At 34.9% G+C, this 11,234-nt stretch overlaps 1 protein-coding gene across 2 annotated transcripts; it reads left to right on the top strand.

Annotated features, from left to right (window-relative positions):
• The first annotated feature begins 968 nt into the window (after positions 1 to 968).
• Positions 969 to 10,680, top strand: SYT4 (synaptotagmin 4). Of its 2 annotated transcripts, none has more exons than XM_025365151.1 (4): positions 969 to 1,373; positions 4,183 to 4,997; positions 6,749 to 6,869; positions 7,944 to 10,680. In XM_025365151.1, exons 1-4 carry the CDS (start codon positions 1,340 to 1,342, stop codon positions 8,249 to 8,251), a joined length of 1,278 nt encoding a protein of 425 aa, XP_025220936.1. In that variant the 5' UTR covers positions 969 to 1,339; the 3' UTR covers positions 8,252 to 10,680. The 2 variants fall into 2 exon arrangements, with proteins under 2 accessions (XP_025220936.1, XP_025220937.1); XM_025365152.1 differs by having other exon boundaries at positions 1,129 to 1,373; positions 4,237 to 4,997; positions 7,944 to 8,578.
• Positions 10,681 to 11,234: the final 554 nt, after the last annotated feature.

Below are 11,234 nucleotides of genomic sequence, written 5' to 3'. Positions count from 1 at the left end.
ACAGAGCCTTGATGCTCTGGGTTGCTGCTAGCCAATGTGCAGGGACCTGCCACTTGCACAGTAGCTTTCTGAGACTCACCCTGTATCCCTTCTCCCACATCCCAGCACACACTGAATGTCATTTGCTTATTAACTCCAGAGCAAAGAAATTCTTTGCAGAGCAATAATTGACAGTTGGAGTTACAGCCTGACTTCTTTCCTTTGAAAAATTGCTAAGCATTTGTTTTAGAAAGGCACACTCTTCAGATTCAAATGAATCAGAATCTGACACCATATTTTTCCCAGTTTTTCACCTCGAGAATATCATCAGTTTAGAAAAAGGAATGTTTTCCTTTGAAATAACCAATGCTACCAATGTTACCTCAGATGTTGGCCTGATTATTGGAACTATTTTGTACAAGCATACTAGAAGTCAGGCCTTTTAACCATAAATGTCATTTCAGAAGCAGTCTCATTATATGCAAAAGTCATAACTGAGAGTGAGTCTGAATATCCAAGGAATTATTTCCATCTGTTCCTAAGTGCTTTAACTGGTCAAATGTCAGGTATTAAAGGGAAGAGAACTGACAGATCAGGAAGGATCAACTGTACCAGCAAAATATTTAGACTAATAATTTATTAGAACATAAAGGATTATAGTGGAGAAACTATCTTATGTCAAATGGATCAATTTGTAGTGAATCTTTTCTAAATGTAGTAAGTGTCATAGGTATAACATGTCAAAGAAAAAACTAAAAAGCAAGAAAATACGTTTTTGCATCTTAAAATGAGTCATTTGAACCAGAAATTTCTCCTCTGTAAGTCACGTTATTCTGATAACTCAGAAACACAATTTTATTCATCTAGGTGATCAGGAGATTTTATATTAGGAACTGACAGGGATCAGTTTCGGGGCTCATCTCGGTAAGCCTCTGAGCCCCCACAAAACAGCAAAGCTAATCTCTAGTGGTCCAACAGTTAACACAATTGATGAGCGTGTGTTGAATCCTCAAGAGAGGAGGGAGGAAGCAAGAAGGAACGCTTGAAGGGAGGAGGGGAGGGGGGCAGGTGCTGATTTCAGCCCTGTAGCGTCAGGATTGCGTCAATTCGGGTTCCAGCCACGTCTGGAGGCTCGGAGACGAGCTTCTCAGAAGAGCCAAAACAGGAACCGAGGTGGCAAATCACTGTGCGAGGGCGAGTGGACCTCCCTCTTTGCCTCCTCCCTGTTCCAGGAGCTGGTCCCCTGGGCTCTGCGCTGTTGTTTTCAGCGCTCGGAAAGCCGGCGCTTCAGATCCAGACAAGTGAATCCAGCCAGGCAGTTTTTTCCTTCAGCACCTCGGACAGAAACACGCAGTAAAAAATGGCTCCGATCACCACCAGCCGGGAAGAATTTGGTAAGCAAGTTACTGAACTTATGACTGCGGTTGTTCCTTGAATACTCTGGGGTGGGCTGTTTATTCATTTATTTTTTCCCTGGTTGTTGAATACAGATTTCCTAGGTAGTTAATTTAAAAGGAAAATGAGAACGGCAGTCAGGCAATTGTGGCTTACTTCTGCGGCTTCTCTCCCTTCCTTGGTATCTCTCTCCTTAAAACTGTCTTCTGTTAGAGAGAATTTACCTTCAAGAAGTTCTTAAATTTTCAGGTGCTTCTGTAAATTGCAGCACGCACTGAGTAAAGAAAAAGGGTTTTGTTTTTCCCAGGTTGGTTTCATCTATTTTGTAGGTAAATCTATATTTTATTAGGAGAAGCTAAATATATCTCTGGTTACATTGGGGCTTGATCTTGGTTAAAGAAAGCAACTTGTCTATTGGGGTTTGGCAATGTATATTTTATGACAGGGTGTTCCATATGGGTGTTTTTGTCTGCTATATTTTTCTAGTATCTTTGAAATATGTTGCTAGTGAAAGACAGAATCATATGGTAGTAGGGTTAAAGGGAGTTTCAAAATGCACTGGCTCAGCCTATTTCATTTCACTGCTGAGCTAACCTAGAGAGATGAGGGAAGTATTGTGGGTTGCACAATTAGCTGAAAGCTGCTGGAAACTTGAATTAGGGTTCCAATTTTCCCCTTCAGTTTTCCTTTTCTTACACCAAGTTTTTGGTTTCAGTACATAAAATTAGATGTAATTCGTAGGATAAAAAAGTACTATTTTTAGAACCCAATATATTACAAGTGAAAAAGGTCAGAATTTTACTTACATGTATTTTGTAAATCATGAAATTTCATAGAAGTTTGTGAAGAGGAGTGATATCTACAGATGTATGATAATTGTTATTAAACTGAATAAAATAACTATGACTTTGGCTTTCAAGATTATAAGACCTTATCAGTAGAGAATACATAGGGAGTAGATAAGTGTTTCCATGTTATATAAAATGTTTGCCATTTGACATAAATATCAAATAGGGACAATTTATGATATTATATTCATAAATGAATTTCTTTCCCAGCTTTCCATTTGGGTTATTGGGTTTATTTTGGTATGACGTTTATTCCCAATTCTTCATTTGAAACCTGAATGATTTTCTAAAACGGAGGAATTTTTAGAGACTGTACTAGTGAAAATATGTTCTAGCATGGTCTATCAGTCTACTTATAAAAATGATTTTCTGCTGTTTTTATTGTTTTTACATTGACTAAAGAACTGTCTCAGTTCATGACTTTGCTTTTGCTCCCTAGCTTTGGGGTATTATAGTCCAGGAATGTGGGTGCATTTTTTTTTTTTCACAAAGACTTGAATAGAAGCAAAAACTGAAAAGCTGGTACTAAGTTTAGCAGATTATCTTTAGCTCTTGCTTTATATTACAGTAGTCACTGTTTCTTTTTTCTACCTAGAGAAGTCAAAGGTTTATTTCATCTTTACATGATTCAGTTTCTATACATTAAAATACAGGATTTTTATTGCGGTTTTATTGGATTTTTTACCTTCTACTTCATTTGTCTTTTCTTAACCTTACATTCTCTGAGTTCAGTTTTATAATTATGAAGTAGATTGGCAGAAGATTTGGGGGGATGGGGAAGGGAAGTAACAAAAGACTGGATTTCTTGTGGTTATTTAGAAAAGTTTTAACCCTTTCTGGGCTGGAACTTATAACTTTATTATTCACTATTTAGGATAAAAAGCATATTGCAATGGAACAAAATGTATATAATATTACATTAGTTGTATTCACTTTGATGATATTAAGCCTTGACTCTATTGATTCACTATGTACCGATGTAATAATATTGCTTTTGCTTCCATAGTGTTACTAACCATTTGTTTAAGAAAGATGCTTACACATAAAATAGGATAAGCCTTATGCATAATCGATATTACCTAATGTCAGTAATTTAATGTGCCATTATTCAAGAAAATAATGACAATTTCAGTTTGATTATCATTTGCCATGCCATGTGCTAGCGGAAGAAACAGTTATAGATAAGATTGAACTCTAAATTTCACTGTTCTCATTATATGTCAAGGAATGCTGATTCACTTATACCTATTGTTCTGTTTTTATCTTATTTAAGTTTAATTAATTTATACTTTGAAAATTTCAGTGTTTGAGAAATTTGGGGTTGTCATACAGAGGGATGGTAGTGTTACAAGTTACAAAATATTGGTACCCTGTTACTCTTCGGTTTTTGTTTTATTTTTCTCTAATATATGTGTATTTCTTTTACCACTGTTCCATAATTGGGATGAAAATTATTAATGAGTTTGTGGCAATGCCAAATACTGTTTCAGAATTTCCTACAATTAAGTGAACCACTGGGTCCCTAAGTGTTTGCTGCTTGAATTCTGGGTAAAGAACTACTTAGAATTCCAGTAAAAATTGATGCTCTGGAAAGCCTCAAAATGACAATAAAAAATAGTGAAATTAGTACTGATCCATCATATCGTAGTTGTCTCATGTTACCTGAGAAAACAAAGATAGGTCAGAGTCATTAAGCATTCCCCCGTATCTGATTCAGGACCATTTCTGTCTTTTCATTTCACTAATGAAAAACTACTGAAATGAAGGAGTTTCTACTATACTTTATGTTTTTCCTGTAGGGATGTGTTTGTATCTGAAGTTAGTGTGATATATATATCAGTTGGAAAGTAATTCAATCTATTCAACCTATAGCAATTGCTAGCTCTATTAGGCTTTTCAAAAGGCTCGTATCTCCAGCTCTGCTTCTTTAATGTATATTATTGGTCATTTGATTTTTCAGATGAAATCCCCACAGTGGTGGGGATCTTCAGTGCATTTGGCCTGGTCTTCACAGTCTCTCTCTTTGCATGGATCTGCTGTCAGAGAAAATCATCCAAGTCTAACAAGACTCCTCCATACAAGTTTGTGCATGTGCTTAAGGGAGTTGATATTTACCCTGAAAACCTAAATAGCAAAAAGAAGTTTGGAGCAGATGACAAAAATGAAGTAAAGAATAAGCTAACTGTGCCAAAGAATTCATTGCATCTGGATCTTGAAAAGAGAGATCTCAATGGCAATTTTCCCAAAACCAACCTCAAACCTGGCAGCCCTTCTGATCTGGAGAATGCAACCCCGAAGCTCTTTTTAGAAGGAGAAAAAGAGGCAGTTTCCCCTGATAGTTTAAAGTCCAGCACTTCCCTTTCCTCAGAAGAGAAACAAGAGAAGCTGGGAACTCTCTTCTTCTCCTTAGAATACAACTTTGAGAAAAAAGCATTTGTGGTCAATATCAAGGAAGCCCGTGGCTTGCCAGCCATGGACGAGCAGTCGATGACCTCTGACCCATATATCAAAATGACGATCCTCCCAGAGAAGAAGCATAAAGTGAAAACTAGAGTGCTGAGAAAAACCTTGGATCCAGCTTTTGATGAGACCTTTACATTCTATGGGATCCCCTACACCCAAATCCAAGAATTGGCCTTGCACTTCACAATTTTGAGTTTTGACAGGTTTTCAAGAGATGATGTCATTGGGGAAGTTCTAATTCCTCTCTCGGGAATTGAATTATCTGAAGGAAAAATGTTAATGAACAGAGAGATCATCAAGAGAAATGTTAGGGTAATTTATTTTCAGTGCTTAAAGTATTTATAAACAATCTTTTATGTAGCTTTTTGGTGTCTGAAGAATTTTCATTAATATGATAAGCTTGTACATATCATCCTTACCATGTTTAATTATTATTAATTATAATCTAATGGAGATCAAGGGAATAGAACAGATGAAATAAAATTTAATCCATAACTGAAATACTCAAAGTGTTTTAATGATATGAAATAAATATGCATTCTTTATGGATATTTAGATATCACTTATGTAAATACTTTTGTTAATCTCTATCATAAATATTTTGACAGACACTGCTACTTTAAAATATAGGTGAATATTTCTTATTCATAGGCAAGTTAACAAAGAGGTTTCAAGGTCAACATAATTGAATTTAAAATGGAAATTTAAAATTAAATCAATTCTTCCTGAAGATTTGGAAATTGTATTGACTTTCTATGGAACTGCTTTTCAAGGAGGAGGTATCACGTCATATTCAATTATCAATGCCTATCTCTAAATTGTATAGTAGGAAATGAGTTCCTCTATTTTTGTAGTTATACTACTCTGGTAGTTCCGGGTTTATTAGAAAAAATAAGGCATCAATTAAACAAATTTAATCCCATCTTCACTTTAAATTTGAAACTCAATTGATTTCAACAGTAGTATTTCAGAATAACTTCTCTCTATAGTAGAATTATTTATAAAAATCAATAAACATACTAATTTACATTTTTGAAACAACATAGTGTTTCAGAACTGAAAACCTGACAGCTCATTTTGACTGTCTCCTCTCCTAGTGAAATTAATGAAGGTCAAGGTTCAGAGACATTGCACAGCTTGTTTGAGACACCCGGCTGATTTAGTGGCACAGTGGGAATAAGGATCTTTCTTCTACTCTTATTCTCCTTAGAGTGCCTACTTATACAGCTGTCCCATGTTAGTTTTTGTATAAATATATTGCAGTTTTAGTTTTGTGTCAGCCATCACTCTTAGTTGCAAACAAACACCAAGTTAATATCTTATTACTTTCAGTCAAAAATTTTACTTTGAATTATTGGATATGTTATCTATTGTCTTTAAAGTACAAATGAAATCTAAGTAGCATTCAAAGAAGGACGCTATGACACCGTCCCAAAACAATGCTCTCCAGTACTTAAAATCAATTCATTTCTTGGCTTGAATGGAAATTTGCTGTTGTTAAAGAGGCAGAGAATTTTAACTCCATTATTCCTCTGTGCCAGGAAGGTAGTTGGGGTCGGAATAAATCTCACTGGGACTGAGTTCAAATTTCAACATGTCGGTGGTAAAGAATTTGAAATCAAATCAACCTTATCTAATTTTTTGCATGAGTATGTGCAGAGTCATTTGACCCAACACATACTCATGCAAATAATTAGATAAGCTTTGTTACTAGTAATAACTTTGAAAAGTAGAGATGTTGTTAAAAACCAAAAGCCAAAAATAATCCTGTGTAGGATATAATTTAAATATGCTTTAAACATTTCTAAGTAATGGGTGTGGTCAATTTATTGCGAATTTTAACATCCTGTAGTACCAAACAAGACCACAAGATGGCAGGCAGTGGTTTTTCAAGCAGCGATGGTCCTGCACAAAAGCTTTTACTCTTCGATTCCTTACAATATAAAAATAAAAATAAGTAAGAAGATTACATTTAAATGACAATGTTATTTAAATTTTAATGAAAGTACAAACTTCAAAGCTAAAAAGATAGAAATATTTATATCACATTTCTCTTTCTTTAGAAGTCTTCAGGACGGGGTGAGTTACTGATTTCCCTCTGCTATCAGTCCACCACAAATACTCTAACTGTGGTTGTCTTAAAAGCTAGACATCTGCCTAAATCTGATGTGTCCGGACTTTCAGGTAAGAATGCTTCTGAAATACTCAGGTTCACTGTATGAGTGGAATGTATTTTACTGCAAATGAGCCCACCTAGTCTTACTCTTTTATGTTTTATCTTTTCTCTAATACCTTGTTTTTCTACTGTAAAAGTTAGCTTTTAGTTTTGTGACTAACTTTACAAAAAAATGAAACAAAACACTAATTGTTTGTTGTATAGAAATGAGAAACAAAATAAGCTACAGTTTAACATTACCTGAGTTCAAATCCTAACCCTTCCACTCCTTAGCAAAATATTATTGGGTATGTTTCTCAACCTCTGTACAAACTGGTCATAATACTGCTCATCTTGAGGGGCATTGTGAGAACTAGAAACACACACTTCTTCAAATATCATCTAATGTTATTACTAGTATTATTTAATGATGGAAGTTGAAAACATGGTCTTAAAAGATTAGATTATGAAGCTAAAATTGACTCATATATTGCCACCAGAAAAAGGCAAAAGCATTGTGATAAAGTGGCATGAACTTAAAATCTACATACTAACAATGACACAGAGAAGCTCAACACTAGGAAACAGAAAGCAAATCCAGCCTGTGACTAAAGAAATTCATAAAAGTTAAAACTAAAAAAAACATTGACATTGTGGACTCTAAATCCTCATTTTATGGAAAACACAGCCAAAAGTCAGGGAAATAGACTTACCCAAAGTCACACAAGTCAGTAAAGCTAGATGTTGTCTAATATATATTTTTTTCCTTCTATTCTATTCTTGGACTAAGTTAATAATAATCAGAATGGGTCCATAGAACATTCTATTTTCTTTCCTTTTGTGTTACCTCTTTTCCTATCATTAATTTTTTCCCTTATCCTCTAATTTAGAACTTTTTTCTCTTATTTTCCATATTCTTCCTTATTTTCAGTTCTGTTGACAAGAGAAAGGCCAAACTTTATCCATATTTTTCCTTTGTTTTTACTTATTTTTCTGGTAACCACATGTCATTGGCATGCCATATTCTCTAAGGGCACTGTTATCTTGATATCAGCTCTCTAGCCCAGTTATGCCATTGTAATGCCTGTTATGTTCCATTGCAGATCCCTATGTCAAAGTGAACCTGTACCATGCCAAAAAGAGAATCTCCAAGAAGAAGACTCATGTGAAGAAATGCACCCCAAATGCAGTGTTCAATGAGCTGTTTGTCTTTGATATTCCTTGTGAGGGCCTTGAAGATATAAGTGTTGAATTTTTGGTTTTGGATTCTGAAAGGGGGTCCCGAAATGAGGTAATCGGGCAGTTAGTCTTGGGTGCAGCAGCAGAAGGAACTGGTGGAGAGCACTGGAAAGAGATCTGTGACTACCCCAGGAGACAAATTGCCAAGTGGCACGTGCTCTGTGATGGTTAGCATCCTAGCCATGAGTTGGAACTTAAAGGTTTTTACTAGGCAAGGAGAAATTTTCTTTCTTTTGATATTGGATTGCAAGCTTGGGAAATCAAGCTACCTTTTTTGTTGTTGTTGCTAGAAATGGATTGAATTAGTAGACCAGAAAGTAACTTCAAATGTGTTTCATGATAATTTCCCTATTTATTAGGAGAGTTGGATAAATTTTCATAAGATATTCAATTTTTCCTTCAGATGACCAGTGATATAACTAGGAATAATCAGACATTTTATGAATACTGTGCCAGAATCCCAAATTAAAAATGTGACAATCTCATTGGAACATGTCACAAAAAGTTAATGTGATTATTAAGATTTAAAAATGAAAAGTATGCCTTGCCTTGTGAAAATTTATCCATTTATCTTCAGGTTGGGGAAATCATTTTTTCTTTAATTCCAAAGATACTTAAAAAAATGTCCTCCAGTTTGTATTTATTAATTATGTCATGTGCAAATGGTTGTCCTGCATATAAAAGTATCTGGTCATTTCAGTTTGGTTTGTAATTATTTGATGCAATTTTATCATAAGGGTAACTTAGATGCATTTCAAAAGGACAGTGAACAAGCTGAGAAATGATTTTGTCAAAGGGCTGAGTTGGGAACACTGTGGCTGAAATATAATTTTTCTCCCCGCTAAGGTTACATGTGAGTCAAAATTTTGTAAAATATAGCCTCACATAAGAACCATGGCCTTGGATTATTCACTGCCTGTCACAAGCCTTAGTGTGGCCTGAGAAACCCCTATGTACCTTCGTGAAATCGTTGAATAAGCTAGTGAATAAAGAAATAAACTTCAACTAGAAATCCAGTTAGAAGCGCAATTTTCTTATAGGAAATAGGTATAGTGTGCAAGTGTACTTTTAAGGCCATGGTTTGTACCGAGTCAGCATGGCCACCGAAGTCTTCATTTAACTTATTGTCCCCCAGAAAAGACTGTGAAGATTTTTTACATTGCCAGATAAAAAGTGTTACTTAACCAACAAACAAATGTAAGACTACAAAATCGTTCAAGAGCAATTCTAACGTAATTTACATATGTTCATGCAAAATATACTTAGGCTGTCAAATTAGCACAACAAAGAATGTGTTTCACTATCTTTTCTAGGCTAATTTGTCCTGAGCTGTTGTCTATAGAGCAGTTTACAGACTTGTGTCTTGTATCATTTTCCAATGCCAGTGTTCTGAAATTCATTCAGAACCTGTTAGATTAAAGCTGCACCCTGTGATTATTTGAAAAGAATTAACTTGAGAGTAATGTCACTATATTTGAGTTTTTAGAGAAGTATGAGTGGAACTTGAGTACAGTTGAATTATTAAATATGCAAGTTAGAAATTAAGTCTACTGAAAAATTTACATTTTGAGTCAGGTTTTGTGTCAGTACTTTAGCAGTTTTTGAGAATGTGTTTGATATCACAGTGTTTGTAAATTCTATGAAAAATGCATTTTCCAAACAACTTATACATGCTTTTTATGACTATGCCTAATGTAAAGAAAATGTATTACATTCTGTATGTACAAAGATTAAAAATCAACCTCTTTTTTGTGCTTTTAAAATGACTTTGGGATTAAAAAAGCATATTTCCCAATCATTGTCTTCATTTCACTACAAAGTCACCTCACGGCATCTTGCTCCACTCGGCATTTCTGTGAAAGCAACATGAAATGATCTGTAGTAGGTGTGTAGCTTGGGGAAGTCAAATGGCCATTTTATACATGTGCATTTGGTATCATGGGCCTTGGAACAGAATATATTTTGGACCTCTGAAAATTTGTAAGGGGCCAATTCTAAGTATTCTTCACAGCAGCCAGAAGTTAATGGTGGTAGCAGCTGAGGTATGGTTGTTGGACGAGAAGGATTTTCTTTTTTAATATGGAACAATGAAACCAACAACAAACACTTTTAAAATTAAAATCGGTAATTTGTAAATAGTTTTTAGCTTTTAAAATTTGAAGTGTTTTTGAGTGTGAAAAGTTGAGTAAAACTATTTGCAACTGGTTTTAAGAAAAGAAAGAAGAAAAACAACAAAGGAATTGAAACAGGCAGGGAGATCTTAATACCTAATTTCATCATTTCTGAAAAAAATGTACTGTTTTAGAATGTATTACAATATCAATGTGAATATCTTGAATCCTGTTACAAATCCTGCACTGTATTAAACATGTAAATTAATTGTTTGTCTGATTAGCCAATCTCACCACCCAAATGGGGAGGTATCCATGTTTGAAGAATTCTGTAACTCAGTAATTGACTTGTTCTGATGTTGTAACTCAATAGAAGTGTTTTGGAAGGAAGCATGGTGTACGAGACAGTGTCTGTTCTTTTGTGCCAGCTCTGTATGATGTTTGTAAGACCATGTTTGTAAGACATGAATAAATTGCTGCTTTTGCCCAACCCATTTCAATGCAGACTTTCTGCCAATGGATTCTGTACTAAGGCTTCTCTTATTGCTGTCTGAATTTTCAAGTTTCCCTAGTGGATCTCCTTGCATAGGCTAGGGAACATTAATTAATGACCACCGAAATCTTTAATACACCTTTTAAAAACCTCTTCATAACAATCATCTGGAGCAGATATCATTATCCTTATCAAACAGAAGCAAAACTTGAGGATCAAGGAGCATAGACAATGGAATCAAGTAGGGAGGAGTAGTACTCAAGAGGATTTCATGGCCTGCCCTGCCCTTCCCTCCATACCATTCCACTCTCCTCAAGGGGACCTCATCAACTGACTTTGCTAGATTTTTAGGCTCTTTCTCACATTCTTTGTTATTTTTCTGAATTTTATTCACTTTTCTATATTTCATTTACTTTTCTCACCAGTATTTTCAGCCACCATTCTTTATTTACTCTCCTATTTTTTTCTTTTATCTCATTTCTTATTTTAACATCTTTCATTACCTATTTTATATCACTGCTTTTATATTCCTTTTTCATTTTTTTTCACAT

Source organism: Theropithecus gelada, chromosome 18 (assembly GCF_003255815.1).
Source record: "Theropithecus gelada isolate Dixy chromosome 18, Tgel_1.0, whole genome shotgun sequence".
Taxonomy (NCBI): domain Eukaryota; kingdom Metazoa; phylum Chordata; class Mammalia; order Primates; family Cercopithecidae; genus Theropithecus; species Theropithecus gelada.
The sequence above is the reverse complement of the archived record's forward strand: the minus strand, read 5'-3'. Positions and strand labels throughout refer to the sequence as shown.

Bases quoted from the DNA above. Each gene is read 5' to 3' on its own strand.
- SYT4 (XM_025365151.1), top strand. From the start codon at position 1,340: ATGGCTCCGATCACCACCAGCCGGGAAGAATTTG. The intron at 1,374-4,182 runs GTAAGCAAGTTA...TTGATTTTTCAG, and splicing joins CACCAGCCGGGAAGAATTTG to ATGAAATCCCCACAGTGGTG. The intron at 6,870-7,943 runs GTAAGAATGCTT...GTTCCATTGCAG, and splicing joins TGATGTGTCCGGACTTTCAG to ATCCCTATGTCAAAGTGAAC.